The sequence below is a fragment of the Neltuma alba genome, unplaced genomic scaffold (genome assembly GCF_004799145.2).
Source record: "Neltuma alba isolate B1F8T4 unplaced genomic scaffold, ASM479914v2 tig00005440_pilon, whole genome shotgun sequence".
Lineage (NCBI taxonomy): Eukaryota > Viridiplantae > Streptophyta > Magnoliopsida > Fabales > Fabaceae > Neltuma > Neltuma alba.
In genome coordinates, this window is record NW_021634110.1 from 1 (window position 1) to 19,199 (window position 19,199).

A 19,199-nucleotide genomic window follows, 5' to 3' on the forward strand; every position below is an offset into this window, starting at 1 on the left:
TATAAGCAGACCAAAGCTGGCAACATTATTTGCACGCATGTTTGTTTATTCTATCGTTGTCGGGCTTTAACCTCAGTCATTGTTTCACTCTACCTTTTTATTTGAATATGAGCACGTGAACAAAAGATCAGGCAATCGAATATTAAATAGCCATTCCCTTGTGTAATCGACTCTTTAACAGCGAAGAAATGTACGTATCGATTTTTTTTCTTATGGCCATTAGTTAGAAGATATACATACCCCTAAGAAGAAGGAATTTCTTTCTTTCTTTTTAACGGATACTAAGAAGAAAGAATTAATTTCGACTGACGTGCACAGTGTTTATTTGAAAACCTCTTACAAGTTATTTGTCCAAAATGAACACTTAGGACTTGTTTGGTATGAAAGAAATGGAAGTGAGAAGAGGAGAAAAAATTTTAATGAACTCGATTTAAAAAATTAAAGAAGTGGAGTTTTAAAATTTTAATAAAGAAAGATATAATATAAAAGAATAATAAGAATAATTAAAAACTTTTAACACTACCATTTTTTTTAAAAAAATAAACTCATTAAAATTTTTTCTCTCCTCCCCTCCGTTTTACTCATACCAAATGGACCTTTATTCTCCATTTTCGTAAGTATTTTTATAATCCACAAACTACCAACCATTGTTATATATCATCGTGACTGCATGAATTAAATAATGGAGCTAAGCATGAGAAAATCTTACTAATGATATTTTCCATGATCAAGAATCCAAGAAACAACCAATTATATATGAGTACCAACTGTCATTCTCCTTAAACAGCAACTAGAATTCTATTATAATATATATCTCCTCAACAACAAAATCGATGAAACAGGCTTACAAGTAGATTCTGTTGAAGACTGTATTTGCCACGTAGTCTACTTCTAATCGATCAAGCTTTGTCTTTTTCCGATCGTAAGTTTGAAAACCCTGAAGATGGCTGATCTCTCTTCTTTTTTCTATGGTCTAAATGAGTTGTACAAGAAGACAACCTGATTCCTTTTATATCTTTTCATGTTCTTCATCACTGCCCACGACTCTAGCCATATAACAGATTTTGGTCAATGAACTATATTTTCACATGCAAAAGGTTCGATGAACCCCCCATACACACACACACACACACGGGTAATTAAGTAATAGTTAACAATGTTTATATAATTAACAACTCACCAGACAGCCAATCACTTTAAACTAGCAAGCTACAGTGCTCCTTAATTAAGCACCCACTTAACGTGAAAACAAAAGTGACCTGTATATATATTAGAGTAGCTAGCTATTAGACTAAAATGTTCCAATTTCTGGCAAAAAAAAAAAACATGTTTCAATTTACACGCTCTGTGAAGTATATTTACAGCGGGTTTATCGGCTAGCCATCGCACGGAAACAAGCTGGATTTCACATGTGTGTGTTTGTGCGTGTGTAATCTGACAATGCTCACCCACAGAGATTGCATCTCTAATATATCTTCATTAATTATATTAATTCTTGACTGATTCTTCTGGATGGCTTTGATTTTCCTGGATTTATCGAAAAAGACAAATTAATGAATCAGTTGCGAGAAAAAGCCTTTAAAGCTCTTTAATTTCCTAGCGCTGTCTGAGCCAGTTGTATTTTTCCTGGCACCTTAAAGATCGGACGTACGTGATGGATTGTAGCTTTATCTCTTCTATGTTCGTTAATAAAATAAAAGAAAAAACAAGAACGTTCGATAGAGCGAAAGAGATCTGATTTCTTTAAAACAAGATTAAAGTTTTGAACGTGAATTAAAATAATTATCATCAACTGATGCGTCTAACAATTTTTTTTGGATTAAGGCGTAAACTTGCGCTGAAAAAGCTTTCACTCAAGAGCTCTCAGCACCCAATAGTTTTTTTTTATTTATACTAATACGATTTTAAGCTTCTGAAATAAATTTCCACCTTCATCATTTTTAAAATTTAGACCTTAACCCTTTTTTTTTTTACCACAGCGATGGCGAAATTCCGTTGATGAGAATCTGACGATTCTTAATACTCCTTGGTCCTAATCCTATAAGACCCAATTGACTTATTTGAGGAGATTAAGGAAGTAAGTTAAGTTGGTTATTTATAATAAATAAGTGTTGTCATTCCTAAAATATCCTTACTAATTAAGTATATTGGTTAAAACTATCATTATTAGAAGGATTATCTTGGAAAAAAATGCATAAATATAAGAGAGAAAATGGATTGGGTCTTATAATTAGGACCAAATAAAAAGTCAAATTGGGTCTTATAATAAGGACCGGAGGAGTAATACATTTTCGTCCGCGCGCGCGCACATAAATAACGCATACACGATGAAGTTACCCACCTACGTACTTGAAAAACCCAACTAGCTAGATGTTTTTGGGGCATCAGCAAGATACAGACTAACGTTAATATCTAAACTGGGCTCGTGAGTACTTCGATTTGTTTCATGATCTTATTTGAATCAGTTAAATGTTTATAAGTTAAGACAGCTTGTGCTATAAAATATTGATCCTTGGATCGATTTTAAACGTATATATCCATGCAAGCATATTATATTGTCATTGACGAGAGTTTGGACTGGGAATTCAAAAAACAATTTATTGTAAAATAAGTTTTTTTCATATGTTTCAAGACGGAAGATATATTGGAAAAGGTGGAGACAAATAAGTATTGAAAAACTTTATTGCCTTATTATTTATCTGAACGTACGAGTTACTCACTGAGAAGTTTATTTTAATCTTAGACATAAAACTTTAATATTCTTTATTTCTTGCATTTATTATTAGTTTTCCGAACTATATATACTTGTTGGATTGCACACATTAGAATAATTCCCAATGTAAATGATTAAAATTATGGTCTTACAGATATGTTAAAAAATTAAAATCAACACATATTTTTAATAAATTAATAACAATTTTATTACTGTATATGAATTAATTATCTAGCTTATATATTTGGAACTGCAAGGAGTATATATACATGACATTTTTGCTTTTCTGTTCAAAGTGGGGGAATAAAAAAGAAGAAGAAGAAGAAAGTGGCTTTGAATGATGAAGGTGGTGGGTGAGACGAGATATCTAATATGCTAAGCACCCCATATATATTTAATTTCTATTAAAAAGCAGCAAATTTTCCTGATCTCCAAAAAGGACAAAGCTTAGATTACATTGCTGTGTGACCACCCTACAAAGAGCCGCTCGACTGAACCGATGAACTCATGAAACAGTTCACAACTCACAGGAATCAAGATCAACGTATCTTGGGAAAAAACCAGTAGGTACAACAGAAACTAATAGCGAGCCATTGATCTTTATTAATTAGTGAGAATCCCATAAGATTGGTCTTCTCTAGAATCTCACAGTTAAATCAAAACACGTTACTTGAGTTAAAACAAATGTGTTTTTCCCCCTTTAATTAGTTTTTAATATAATGTTGCACTGGCCACTAAGTCATTATATATAAGTAGTATTAATTGGCATTGGTCCGTGAAAAACTAGTATTTCTTTTTCTTCAAGTGGTTCAGAAGACTACAAAGTGTTATCTGTTGGTGAAGGTGGGGGAGACAGCTATTCCAATTATATGTGAGACGTAAAAGCGTGTTGTTGTATACTGTATAATTTAAACTAGTTCGACCAGAAATAATGCTCCCAATTTGAGGCATAAATTATCGGGAGGGACGACTTTATAATTCTCACGCACTCAATTTTATAATTGATTTTAATTTTATCGGCAAGTTAATTCGGGCACCAAAATTTATTCGACCCGTGCAAGTTTATAGGAGTTTATAGATTTTTTGTTTTGGAATGCAAGATTATTTATGGACTTGAAACTGTCTATAAAACATCATCAACATCGAAGGAATCACACACACACACGCATGTCCATATATAATTAGAATTTAAATATTCTAAATCTTATTATTCGAAATTTATAAAATATGATGGTCATTTACATCTAAGATTCTGAGTAACACGTACCATTTAGATGATCCGAAATATTGATATATAATGTATCACGGCCTATACTTGGAAAATTTCCATAATTACGTATCATCTGTGTAAGTTATTTGGTTTGTATGGAGACTACTTATTATTTATCCATATAATGTGATAGGATGATAGTGATTGATAGTTATGATCATCTGAAGATCTGTAAACAACATTTCGTCCCAGACTGTGCAAAAGTGGAAGGAAAATTTTATAATAGAAAGGGCAGCAACATTTGTTACGTTAATGATGATGAGAATAGAATTTAGATAGGAAACATATATAAATATATTGGGTTTATTAATTTTGTGTATATATGTTGTTATATTTGTAGCCATGCGTGATATTACTATTATAGTATTTTTGTGTTGGGCGAAATGTTATTATTAAAGCATTCAATCACTTGATAATGTCTCTGAAAGGACAACATCCGTTGACATTTTATACAAATAATAACAGAATTATCAATATATGATTGCAAACCTATCATTATTATGGCCCAATTTTTTTTTATATATGACTCGTTTTATTATTGCAGAAATTAGTGAGAAGAATTGGATTTTGATTTAAACTAAATCCATTATCTAGAGACACAAAAACTTGAAGATTTGGATCAAATTCAATAATTTTTTTAATCACAAATCATTTAGAATTTCAAGTGTTTAAATCTACCTGAGTTATATGTTTTGAATTTTAACCGTCCACTTTCTCGTTTCAACCCTCGTGCCTCCTCTTCCCGTTTCGCCTTCGTCCTTTCGATGTCTCGCCCTCGTATCTTTTTTTGTGCTAAACCGTTCTCTTCCATGCACCAAAGATTCGAGTCGAAAGAAAGGAATGGAATTTAAAATTATTATGGTGCAGTTTTACATCTAATATTATTTCTCATGCACATTCAATACCCTGATATTTAGTGGTGCAACTCTACTTATAATTTTTTTGTGCAATTCTACCCATGATATTTTTATTCTAGTACATGAAAAATAAAAACAGGGAAAAAATTGCACCTAAAACAAATTATCGATAAAATTGCACCAAAAAGTTATTAATAAAATTATACCACTAAAAAAATTGAGAAGGTAATATGCATCTGAACACTGATATTAGGGATAAAATTGCCTGTCTAACTTAAAATTATTTATACAATGTAACCAAACAAAACATTTTAAATGTAGGATTTTAAATCATCCCAGTGCAGCAATGCAAAGGTGTTCTGCTTTCTAGTTAAATTTATAAAAGAATGGAGAGAATGCGAAGAAGAAGCAGACGACGACGAAAGTTTCCTTCGTTTAATTTGACAATTGACCATTTCATGGCAAAAGGCAACCACTGAATCCATTTGAATTGCACGGACACATGTATTGACGAAATTCCAACACATATGTACCTGTTTCTAAGACTATTTTGTTCTCTTACAACAAGTTGGGAATTCACGTGTGGCGTCATGTTCCATTGACTGCACGAAATTCCAACACCTGTATCCCTGTTTCTTATATCGTTTTCAAACTCAATATTTCTTCAAATTGTGAGTTGGGTGGGCTATGGGTGTATAAATGTGTTATTATTTCTTAATATAAGTACTACTAAGCTAATTTGGATAGACTGAGATAAAATTAGATAAATCAATTAATTAATTATAACTTGTATGACCTAATCTTTTTAAAATATTTATGTGTAACATTACAATGTACATTAGTTGATAAGTTAGATGTATTAGTTAAGAAAAATAATAAATATAAAAGATAAAATTGATTGACATTGGTTAAGAAAAAATGATAAATATAAGAGATAAAATAATTAATATTTTATATTTATGATTAAATTAAATTCTTAACCAGCTTCTATATTAAGGAGCATAGGGAGCGTTAAGTTATTTGATATTGTGTTTTATTTAACAGTTATGCAAATTGTGAGAGGCTCTTAATTAAAATTTTGTGTCGATGAATTAATAAGCAATTAAAATGAACATCTGAATTCTTGTTAGCTAAAATTTCTTAATAAAATTTTAAGCGCAATTGAGGTATTTGCATTCGTTATTAATTTAATTTAATTACCCTATAGACTAAAACTCCACTAGCTCCATTCTGATAAGCTGGGTTACGAAACGACGCATATATTTCATGCAGTTTATTATTTTTTTTGAGCAAAAATTTCATGCAGTTTAATTGCCCCCACTTTCATGAGTGAAATTCCCGATAAATAAAGTGATGAGAAGCCAGAAACCATGCATGGTACAATGCATCGATCTGTCAACATTACATTAGTTGGCCCCCATTGACGGTGATTGCCTATCTTTGGACACCCCCCCCCCACCCCAAAAAAAACACTGTATCAGCAAATCCCCAAATGCCTAAACGACAAAACATTTTAGTCTTGTCTGATATGACAACCGTGAAGTTTCAAAAAACCAAGTTTCTTTTAATGATTTGGTGTTATTGACCGAGTCCACACATCGCCCCGTTCATTATATTCATGCAACACCTCTAATTCTAATTATAAAAACTAATTAATTAATTTGATAAAATTAAAAAAATAAATTGAGTTAGTTATTTATTCTAAATAGGTGTTATTTTTTTTAAAATATTCTTACTAATTAAGTGTATTGGTTAGAACTATCATTATCAGAAACACTACTTAAAAAAAAAATAAATATGAGAGATAAAGTCGATTAAAATCTTATATTTAGGATCAAAATAAAAGTCAAATAAAATTTATAATTTATCTTCACTTATAACGTATATCAATGTGTGTGTATGCAGCAAGTCCCTGATTATTAATGGTAAAGTTCGGTCTAGGCATCACAGACTTAAAACCTGTTTATAAGCAGCTTTTCATATAAAATTTTTTTGTCTCGACGGCTTGCATATACACATTTATTGATCATAAATCCAAACAAGTTTTCAGAGGAACTTATGTTATAACCTGTCTCGGAATATAAAACGACACAGCCAAATGGATTATTTCAATTGAATATACCATCATTTTCTTTTAAATGAAGGCAAGCATGTAAATATAAAAAGAGAAAGGACATTCACCGGGGGAAAAAAAACAGAGAAAGAAGGGTGGATTTGATTGAGATATTGTGGGCTGTGAAAGGTGGTTTCAATAATACCACCAGGAAACTGCCCATGCTCTCTCTCTCTCTCTCTCTACGTACGGACCATTTTCAGCCACGTAATGTCCCAGCCATAGTTTTTCCCACTGTGCTCCTCGTGCTCTCTTCGATCTTGTCTTCTCTTCATTTTTTTTCCCCTACTTGATCATTCTTATTTCCTCATGTGTCCGTCAACCCTTCCAACTTTTTCTCTCTGATCAATGTACCTGCACTTTGTTTCATCTTTCAAGCAATTCAAATTGATGTTTGTACTTCATTTCGTGTCTTAATAATTGAACACAATACAATATGACATTAAACTCTATAACTAAATGACTAAATGTCATAACGGCAAAGAAAAAGACACGTACGTCCAAGATACTCTTATATGTACTATATATATATTTAATATAATGCATATTTGAAAATTAACACGTAAAAGAAAAACAGGGGGAACCACATTGGATTTGGCAGATGGTTTTCTGTGTGCGGCTTCTTGAGAGAGTACATGCACATAAATAGTGTATGCATGTGTGGGCATTAAGTTATATATAAATAGACTAATATTAAATCTCGAAAAGCCTCCATTTTGTAGGGTCTCTCTATATATATTATTGATATGAACAGGCGACAGAGATGAGAGAGGAAAGCAGTATAATGGCTGTTTATGGGTTTGAGCGATGAGTCATTTGTTGTCGGCTTAATGAAAATCTGCAATGAAACTTTTGGTGGTTTTTGAAGGATATAATGTCATCAATCTTCTCTTAATTAAATATCACTAACATGACAAAACGGAATTATATTCCTCGCAGCAATTTATAAGGAGATTCCCTGAAAAACACACCCTGCATTCTCTTTCTCTCGTTCCTTATTTTCTGCGTTATTCTTCTGAAACAAAACAGCCCATCCAAACTGGCAAATTATAATTTGTTTTTCAATAAAGCTGCTGTTATTTTATTTGTCCACGTCTGTGAGAATCTGTCTGTTCACTGAGTTATTATTAGGAGATCGGCTTGTTCTTATTTGTAAAATTTTGTCACTTACAGGGGATTACTATACGATACGTAATTTATTTTTATTTTTATTTCCAGAGAATGAATGTTGCCGAGAACTATCAGCCCGGCCTACCGTTGATTAGTTAAATATTTGCATTGGTCTGTTGAGTTAAATGATTGACTTGAAGACTCCCATTAATTACAATCATTATAACAAATAATGGAGCTGGCTGCTGAGGAAAATTCACAGGAAGCTACGGGAAAGTCACGAACTAGACAAAACACAATGACCATTTAAATTCCAAACTATTACTAATTAATTAACAAAAGTCGAAACATGAAATGCATGGTAAAATCGAGAGGCATCACATAACTCCCCACTTTCCTTACTTAATTTTTTTTGAAGCGCTGAAATTAATTCCAGAAAAGCAAGTTCGCATCTAATCATTTCATACTCTTTTTCAACAAAGTTTTCGTGAAATCCGTTGTGTGTCCTGGTTATTTATTGCTACAGCAGGTTCCCTTAGCTTGCTTTTCATCATTTCGTTTAGTCTTATATTTTATGCATAAATAAACAACCACCACTCATATTGGACTTTTCACGTGCCCGTCATTTTCTCGTACGATGTTCATTATTTAAGTAGCAGGCAAGGGACGTTCCGAGGTGGAATATGAATTCTTTTCCTATTTATCGACTATGCACAACTCTGTGTGTGTTAGAATATGATTCATTTACTATATACTTATGTCATTTTACTGAATAAAAATACGATTATCTCTCTCTCTCTCTATCTATCTATCTATATATATATATATATATATATGAGGAAAGATGAATATATAACAAAATTCATGGCTAATTGTTTATATATGCATGGCTAGCTAGTGTGATTCCTGTAGGCACATATTCTACCTAAACAATTCTTGTATGCCCGGTATTTATGAAGCCATTTTCACATGCCAGCTAGGTGAGTATATAGACTTAACCCCACGCACGTGGTAGAAAATGTTAACTTATTCGCAGGAAAATTACCCAGTTTTACACACCAAGTACGGTTGGGATGAGCCTAAAGAAACTATGAAAAACGAAACCAAATAAAAAATAAAAAAAGAACAAACGGGGCTTTTATTTTTATTTTTTTTTGTTGTATAATGTGGTTGGCATTATACTAACTCAAATCATTTGCTGGTAAAAAAAACTCAAATCATTATTATAAGAGCTAATTCAGGGTTGAATTTAGTTATAGACACATGATCTCAATTTACCCTATTCTGTCTTTCGTATTTAAAATATTCTTATAGATCATTTCTGTTAAGAGAACTTTTATCTAAGTATCGTAATGATTAAAAACTGTATTTTATGAAAATTAACTTATATATTTATTGTAAATAACTTAAAATTAATTTATTTCCTGATTAAGTATTTAGGAGTAGTGGAGATAGTATTAATTTGCGAAATGATTTTTTGTTAGGGAAGTCTACAAATCAATAGCACGTGGCTCAGATTCCTCCAGGTTGAAGTTATTCCCAAAAAAAAACAGAGAATTTGGGTTTTATCTTTTCCTGAGAATGGCATTTTCAGAAACATCAGAACCTTGAATCGTTTTCGTCACCGAGAAACCCGAGAATTCTATCCTCTTCTCCAATAATAAAGCTACAACCATAGCTCCATTAAGAAATATCAATGACATCTCAGAGATTAGGATGCTCATCCAATAGTCAGAAATATTCATGTTGCAAATCAGGGATCCTAGCATGGTATAGGATGATAGACTTCTCCGTATATGTTATAAAAAAAATCTAAGGCCAAAACGCCTGTGAAATCACTTGGATTTTAATTTTGTGAATAATACTACCTCCAATCTTTAATATAAGCGTAAGTTTGACATTTAATTTGATCTTGAATATAAGATCTTAATCCACTTTATCTTTTATATTTATCCATTTTTCCCTTCTAAGGTAGCCAATGTTTTATCAAACGGTAGATCTAGCTAATACACATGACCAACAATAGTATTTTAAGAAAAACAACACCTATTCATTACAAATAGTTAACTTAACTAATTTTTTTAATTTATTCAAATTAATGAATTAGCTTTTATTTTATATTAATGATATGAGATAGTATGGTCTAGAATAAGAATCGATTCCGTCAGTCCATAATTTACGTGCAAATCAAGAGGCTTGTGCTTCAAAGAGCGATGTGGAGGAGTCAAATTTGTAAGGATGTGAAAGAGGTTTATGTCTAGACGTGGTAGTTAGTTTTAGAAACCCTAACAACCGAGAAAAACCGCTATCATTACAACGGCGATAATAACAACAACGACGATAATTAGTGTTTTTTGTCTTCTACTAGGTGGGAGCGACAGGAGCTGAAGAGACGCAGAAAAGCTACCTACAGAGCAGAGAGCCCTACAAGAAGACAACTTGTCGATCCCCATTGGTTTCACAACACGAGCCAAAAGGCAAATCTATAGAATTGACTTGTGCGCTACTGTTTGCTTATTCGTTATACGAAAAATCCACATACATAAGCCAGACCTTGTACATTTATATATGAATTTACTTTATTATTAGTATATTGCTGTGTGTATGTATATATATAATCTTATTATACGCTGAGAATGAAGGATATATAAATAGATTGTTGTGTAGATTTTTTCTTTCTTGTATAGGGGATAGCATGAACAAGTTGCTAAAGTATAATGGATAGGAAAGGTGGGAGTGCAGAAGGAACAAAAATAGATCACCAACTCATTTGAATTTGTGAGCTAAGCCAAAGTTTTGTGGCAATGAAGGGTGGGACCCAACTCAGAAAAACTTCTTCCTTTCCTGACTATTTATATCTGAGAGCTTTTAACATACAAAGAACCTGCCAAGGCGAGGGTAATAACTCCATGCTTTTGGGTTCCACACAGATGCGAGGGTCAAAGTTGTCTTTGAAAGTTTGTCAATTAAATATTTGGTTTAATTTTTTCATGATCGCTCAGATTTCGGTGAAAAAGACACAATGAACGACCCTTCCCGAAGAGAGAGAGAGAGAGAGAGAGAGAGAGAGATGATAGAAAGCAGATTCCATTTCAGACATAGGCAAGTAGGTGCTAATAGATACAAAATAATACGTAATACATAATGCATACAATATTAATCAATTTGGCAGAAGCGCTACCCTGAGCCACTATAAATCTCCAACTTGGCCCTGCGTGTTCTCATAGTGTTCCCTAGACAAATCAGCAATTTCAATAGCCAGAGAAACACAGACCGCGAGAGAGAGAGAGAGAGAGGAGGAGGAGGAGGAGGAGAAGGACAAGAGGAGAAATGGAGGTGTCTGGATATGATTTCTTGGAGGAATTACTAGCTCTAAGAAGAGAAGCATGGGACACAATTCCAAGTCCAAATGAAGAAAACCGGTTCTTCTTCCCCAGTGCTTATAATAGTTTGGACTGCTTTGATCCAAACTCTTTTGCTTTTCTCCCAAATTCTTTCTCTGATCAACAGCTACCTCAAAACTACAACAACCATAGTACCTTCAACGAAATCTACAGCTCATTACTTGATGAGTTCTCTGCACCCCAGATCATCGATTCGTCACCGCCCTACACCACTCTCGATACTACTACTTCACTTAGCCCCCCTTCTTTTCCGGTTCAAGAAGAGAATAACCCCTTCTCGTCCATGATGGAGGAAGAGGGTTTGTTTGGAGAAGAGTTTCAGAGTTTGGATCTTAAAAGGACATGTAAGAGAGAGCCTATCAGCCATTCTCCTGAAATGCCAGTTTTCAACATGGGCACCTGTAATTTGGAAGGAAAGAATCGACCCGCCAAGAAACTGCTGCGACAGCCTTCCAAGAATCTAATGGCTGAGAGGAGGAGAAGAAAGAGGCTAAATGATCGTCTCTCCATGCTAAGATCTATTGTCCCCAAGATTAGTAAGGTGAGGGAGCAGTAAGTTAGCTAATGTTCAAAATTTTTCGTTAAACGCATTATCCCACTGGTGTCGTTTTGCAGAACTAATAATCATTGCTTTTGCTCGATGTTCTTTACAGATGGATAGAACATCTATACTTGGGGACACGATAGACTACATGAAAGAACTTCTGGAGAAGATTAAAGATTTGCAGCAAGAAATAGACTTGGATTCAAACATGGTGGGCGTTTTGAAGGATGCGAGACCAAATGAAATCACAGCAAGAAATTCACCCAAGGTACGGACTTTTAGTTCCAGTATTCACCGCCAACATCCTTGTTTAGTTTTAACGCAGTCAAAATCTGCATTGAAAGATCCCAACTTATTTATTTCACTTATCACAGTTTGATGTGGAGAGAAGGAATGTGGACACGAGGGTTGAAATATGCTGTGCAGGGAAGCCAGGCTTGTTGCTATCTGCAGTGAACACCTTGGAAGCCTTCGGGCTTGAGATTCAGCAATGTGTTATCAGCTGCTTCAATGATTTCACGATGCAGGCTTCTTGCTCAGAGGTACATTACTTACTTATTTATTTACGTGTGTTACTTTAATTTAACATCCTTTAGTATTCCAGTAACACATTTAAATATGGAACAGGAACTGGAGCACAGGACGATACTGGGTTCGGGAGATATAAAGCAAGCGTTATTTAGAAGCGCGGGATATGGAGGAAGATGTTTGTGAGGACAAGAAGTATATGAAGAAAGGAAAGACAGAAACTACTGGACTTCATAGCTTTTATGCATTAGGAGAAGGGACTTTTGACTATTTGATTCCGAAGAGGTTTATGAGTGAAAGGTATAGCTAATTGAATTCTTTTCTTTCTTTGATCCATAAAAATGGTAGATCATCATTTCTTCATCAGAAGCAACATAATGCCTTCTGTTTTAGTCGGCTTTTCTCTCTCATACGTCCGTTTTTGGTCAATTGGGCAGTGGTTTTGAAGGACTCATGCCAATGATTTCAATCTAAGACTGTGGGGGGAATTCGAATTGTATCTGTTTATGTGAATGTGATGAAATTTATGAATGATAAAAAAATAGTTATTGCCCGTGAATTCCGTTATGTTTAGCACTATGAGATTTATATGCGAAGGGACGGGCCACGATGATCTGCATATACTGTAACAAGAGTAAAGTTCCATTTTTTTCCTTCTTCCCTTTTACATGTGGCTCTTCGTCCTTCTTTTTTTTTTTCACCCTTATTATTTAGTGCAAGGACATTCTTGAACAGTATGTTGCCATCAAAATTATTCAGTGAGCTTCAAGACCCAACTAGCTAGAATCTGAGTTATATATGACGAGACCTGACTCAAGAAATGCGGGAGCTGTATACACGTGAGCTCAACTCCAAAGATACAGCCAATACAATTGACCGGGCATAATGGAACTTACTTATAACTGAACTTCAAAACTTATTGTAACTCATCCATAAACAATGGCATTATCAACATCAGAACACATATGTGCCGTAATTACCCATGTTCATTTACTCGATATGGTATCAAGTTTAATTAGCCAGCACTGTCATTTCTTAGAGATGTATGGCCTTCGTTTGGTTGAACGTCAGCCAGTTCCATCTTAATTATTGGAGGCTGGTGTTATGATTATTCATGGTCTCAAGTTAAAAGTTATAAGATGAACTGCAGCTATATTGTTGGGTTGCTCAATCAAGTTCTTACATATCTTCAAACCCGCAAGAAATGAACAGAAAAATTTAGTAAAATGGGATTCGAAAACCATAAGTTTTTCGAAAGTAATTAGCGACGACCATCCAGCATATCTGAGAAAGGTTTTCTTCCCCCCCCCCCATACAAAGGAAAGTCTCCATGCCATACCATTTGGAGCAAATCTCACAAATTTAGTTGTAAACACAGAAAAAAAATAATTGTAAATATATTATGAATTATGAAAATTTTATAAATTATACATATCCGAAACTCGGTTATAAATACCAAAAACTTAGTTACATATGAATTCGTAGGATCTTGCACTTAAGTTTTAAGCATTTACAATTGAGTTGCCAAATTTATAATTAATTTTTTAAAATTTGAAAAACTTCCATAGATCATGAAACATTCGCAATTAATTAATCTTTTAAATTTTGTAATTAAGCTATTTGTTCTAATCACGGGAGGGTATTTTATTCATTAACCTTATCCTTCACTGTCATTTTATAAATTCATGGTCTTCAATATTATTTTTCTCTTCCATTGGTCCCTACATATCCTTCTCTTCTCTCCCTACGCATTTTGCCTGATTGAAGCGAAAGAGGGTGCGTCTCTGTGCAGAAATGAAAAGCCCATGGGATTCTGACGATGGAAAGGAGCACTACCAAAAAGCTTTATTTAGCAAAGAGGGCATCCTGATTATAATGCTTTCCACCTCAGAGTCCCAAACTTGATCGATATAGACCATGACGACCTAATTTCAATGTACACTCAGCGCATGAAAAAATTGCTGGTTTATTTAATTTATTAAATATTAGAAGCTCAGGTCAACAAAAGGCAATATATGGCATGAGTGATATTTGCAATAAAAAATGGTATGATTTGGGGAAGTAAAGGATACGTTGGCGCAAAATGAAGGGGCGAGGAAGGAGAGGCTTTTTTATAAGTGGCCGTGCTTAACACTTGTACACCCCTCCACTTCCCCGAAAGCTATGCGCTTGTCAAAAGTCTCACCTCTCACGCATCCACCCACCACTTTGTGACTACCACCATACCCAACATCACATTTACACATGTTGCCATTTTCACAAGGCCAAAACGCAGGTCCTGCTCCTACATCACTCGTTCCGCTTTCCAATTCCATTCTCCCAATATGCTCCCTTCTTATGCAGACTTAAGTTTAAAGTGGGAAAACTTTGATCCAAACAGTGTGTGAGTCTTGTATCGAGGATCTTCACAAGTGTGGTGTGGTTTATAAGTCAATAGTTATTTCTCATTATACGTCAGTCTTTTGGGATTATACTCTCCTTTTGAACTTGTGTTCATGATAAAAAAATTTTATCAACAGAAGGTCGAGTTAAGTGCCCTGATATGGAGCTGTTAGGAATATTGACTCTCAGTAAAGATTTTTCTTTTTAATAAGTTGGTTTTCTGAGATTTAAGTTTATGACAATTTAATTCACCTCTCATCTTCCTCTTATAGCTTAATGACAGGGAAGGTGATTTTAGAGTTGACGAGAATGTTTTGTTGCAAATTCTGAAGGCTTTAATTAGCTTTGTTTTCTTAGCTTATCATCATGTACTTTCTGTTCCATTATTAGCTAATTAGTAATCAATTAATTAGGCTCAGGTGGATATCTGCCTCCTATACATTAAAAGAGACAGCTCTAATCAATTCCCCAAGGCTCTTCCCCTCCAACTCATTAGGCCATGAAAATCTTAACAAGCAAGACAAGCCAGCCTTAGAGAGAAGGCAAAATTTTCCCCTTAACTAAACATATAAAACTGTCGTACATAGGCAGGACTACGAAGACTCTTTTCTTCTCCGTACGAAACGGAAATTGTACCATTCATATTGCCATGCCTGATCACCACACGCGCTCATCAAAACACACGCACACTCAATAATAAATAAACATGTCACACTCAAACCTCCACTAAACCACATAGTGCCCCATCATCGTCATCACATCAGGCAACAGCGCCATCAATGTAAAGCAACTCCCTTGCTCTCTTTTCTCTTTTACTTTGGTCTCGTTTGGCAGAGCAGTAGAAATCTCTTATAAGGGGGTGTTTGGATAGAAACACAACCATGGTTTCAGAAGTGCTTTTATGAATTACGAAGTAAATATGTGGAGGAGGTTACCTCGTTTTGCAGAAAAGTACTTCTGAAACCACGGTTTTGGAGCACCCAAACAGAGCCTAAGTACATTTCACGTAAATTGAGATAAAATTCATCTCACATACTTACCTCATATTTCGTAAATCACTATTGAAAGGCAGCTTATAAACTATTTATAAGCTGTTCCAAACGGGTCCTTTATGAATCTTCCTCTTTTATTTAACGCCTTGTTGTCAAGCATTTGACATGAGGAGGATGGAGATTGACGACACATCATCGGCCAGAGTCTCCATAGGCTTCCCTCTGGGTTTGGCTCTTCTCTTCACCTTGTTCTTCTTCATTTGCTGCTTCTTCTGCTGCTGCCTGCACTGGGATAAAATTCAAGCTCTGCTTCGTTCTTACGGCCTTATTTACACCACTCATCACTCTCACTCATCTCCAGATTTACCTTCCTCTCACCACAAACCTGCGCCTCCTCCTGTGGTATATCCGTGGTCCTTTTAGTATCATCATTGGTTATTACTTGATAATCTCTTGTTCATGCCCAGAAAAAGAAACAAAAACGTTGTTGATTTTTGTGGCAGGTGATGAAACAGAGCGAGGTTCAGAGCTTGCCTGTATTGATGCCAGGAGATGAGGTTCCAAGGTTCATAGCCATGGCGTGTCCTTGTAATCCTCCCAAACACGAAAAGATTACGATTCAAGTTCACAAACATGATCCTACTGATCTTTGCAGTGGCGCTTGAATCCAGACTCGGGATTTTCTTGAAGATGATATAGGTCACGGAAGTTTAAAGATTAAGCCCAACAAACGCCAAGAGTTCTTCTACACATGCTTTACCGTAAGATAGCTCTGGATCACTGTGACCAAGGCAGGGAGGTTAATGCAGGAAGTGAGGAAAAAAAATTTCTGAAGGGAAAAATTGTCATGGGGTGGATGAAACAACATGATGTTGCCCCAAATCTACCTCGATCTCTTTTCCGTTTGCCAAGCTTTACAGCACTTTTATGTAAATAAAAACTATTGCTGTTTGTTTTGTAGTTCTGGGTTGATTGCTCAGAATTATAGATATTTATACACAATATAATTCTTTGATGCGAGACTTAAACGTCGCCTTTCTGAGAGAGTTGAGCGCAAATACGCAATTGAAATACTAATGGCGGCAAAGCAAGAAAAAGAGCTTTCAGTGGTGTTATCAGATTGGAGACTAATTTGATGAAGATTAGGACCTGTGTGGTAGAATTTTTATGAGTCTGATTATTTATCTGTGAAGTTCGCACGAATCATTTTCCATAATCACTTGTTTGAATTCCAGAATCCAAGTTTTAGGCCAGACCAAAAAAGAAAAAACTAAGTCGACTGTAGTGGGTGCAAGAGAAACAATCACCCTGTTTTCTCTGTACAGAACAACGCGTTATGTTTTTATGGTTAACCACGGCCACTGCTCCATCCAGTGAAATATGAAATTCATTTAGAACTGACAATATAATTTTTTTCTACTCTAATTTTGATTCTCGCTGGCCAATAAGACATTGTCATCATTAAAACTTGAAATTGATTTGGAATCTTCAGCAACTATAATGCAGGGTGCTTGGTAAAACGTTGATTCTGGTCAAAATCACATCTTGACCAGATGATGTACCGGCGAATTCACCACAATTTCAAATGCTTCATGATAAGTTTACTCCGCAGAAACCCTAAAGTGGGCAAAATCTGTCAATTTGAGACTTGTGATTGCCATACCTTTCAAATTCAAGACTAAACACACCCGGTTAATTTTGAAGAGAAGGGGGATTAAAATCAATATAGCAAATATGAATAATGAATAATGTAAAGCTTGAATAGTATTATGGTCTTAGCCGCAACTATGTTCCTTACTTCTAGTCTCTTTAGGCTAGTTAATTTCGCTTGAGTAACTAATAGGAGTTGGATCTAACGGACAGAGTTAATTCCTTATAATATGACAAATTAGGGTTTGGATTCATGTTGGGAAAGGTGATACCAGACAATACTTGAAATAAAATTGATTTTAACATGGATATATTTGTGCCTAACAAGAGCAAGTAAAAGCAAAATTCATCAAGCTCTTCTATCAAAAGAAGAAGAAAAAAATAATAGAATGAAATTCAATTTTGACATTATTAAAATCAAAATAGTCCCAAGTCCCACAACAAGTTAACTCAAACATCAACAATTCATATCACAATTCACAAATACGAGCAATCATAGCGAAGTAGTTTAGTCATTGATGATTTTCCGCTTTGGTGAAGAACAAATTAAACAAGGACAAGCCTTGTATACAATTTATTCCCATATTTATTATCAGACCAATTCACCAAGATATAACAAATGTTTGATCTCTTCCATTAACACAGCGGGTGTATGATCCGAATAGAGACAATTTAATTTATAAATGGAAAAAAATATGTATTCCTCACATTTTAGCCTTTTATTTCACCAGGCATATGTATTCTTTTATAGGAGGCGCCTCTAAAGAGAATTCGAATAGCTCCTTCCACTAAATAGTTGATGAATATAAAGGTCTCTTTTTGGAGGTATTTGGATATTTCTAGAAGTGCTTTTTAAAAGTACTTCTTTGATCAAGACAAACTTCTTCACATATTTACTTTGTACACCGTAAAATTATCTTTAAAATCATTATCTGGTTTCTATCCAAATATCTTTTTAGTTGGAAGACTTATGCTTCATTTGAATGGAAGGAAAAGTTAGGAGGAAAGAAAATAGAAGGAGAGAAAACAGAGAGAAGAAAAAACTAGAAAAAAATTATCTTTCTTTCTGTTTAGATAAACAAGAGAAAATAGAAAGAAAAGAAAATAAGCAAATATATGAATGACTAAAAGACCATTATTCTTATATGAAAATATATCATGTTATAAATTAAATTAAATATCATAATAAAAAAATCATATTAGTGTTAATATCATTAAATAATTTAAAACCAAATTATTTGATAAAAATTTATTACCATGTGATTATATTGTAAAAAACAAATAATTTAGTAAAAAAATTCTTTTTAAAGCTACAAATTTAAAAAAAAAAAGTGGATAATTTTTTAAAAATCAAGCATAATAAAATGACATAAATAAATTACGTACTATTTAATATTATTAATAAATAGTAAAAATTCAATATAAAAGGTGAAAAGGATGAAGAAATCATGTATATATATAGATTTGTGTGAATTTCCTGTATTGTTTATTGAATGTGAAAGAATGGAGTTCTCGTGTAGTTTTTGATTTTGGCCGCAATATAATGAGATAATTTTGTTGAATTATAAAGTAGTCATAAGTAAAATTAAAAAGAAAAACTTGCATTAAAGATAGAATGTGATATTATTGGACTAAA

The 19,199-nt window shown here is 34.0% G+C and overlaps 2 protein-coding genes across 2 annotated transcripts; both read left to right on the forward strand.

Moving 5' to 3' along the window:
* Positions 1 to 11,311: 11,311 nt before the first annotated feature.
* On the forward strand, positions 11,312 to 12,930 carry LOC114747753 (transcription factor bHLH93-like). Its single transcript, XM_028936095.1, has 4 exons — positions 11,312 to 12,008; positions 12,121 to 12,279; positions 12,386 to 12,553; positions 12,639 to 12,930. Exons 1-4 carry the CDS (start codon positions 11,394 to 11,396, stop codon positions 12,723 to 12,725), a joined length of 1,029 nt encoding a protein of 342 aa, XP_028791928.1. The 5' UTR covers positions 11,312 to 11,393; the 3' UTR covers positions 12,726 to 12,930.
* A 3,094-nt stretch (positions 12,931 to 16,024) lies between these two features.
* On the forward strand, positions 16,025 to 16,684 carry LOC114747751 (uncharacterized protein At5g65660-like). The gene is made up of 2 exons (XM_028936093.1): positions 16,025 to 16,315; positions 16,417 to 16,684. Exons 1-2 carry the CDS (start codon positions 16,079 to 16,081, stop codon positions 16,576 to 16,578), a joined length of 399 nt encoding a protein of 132 aa, XP_028791926.1. The 5' UTR covers positions 16,025 to 16,078; the 3' UTR covers positions 16,579 to 16,684.
* The last annotated feature ends 2,515 nt before the right edge of the window (positions 16,685 to 19,199 follow it).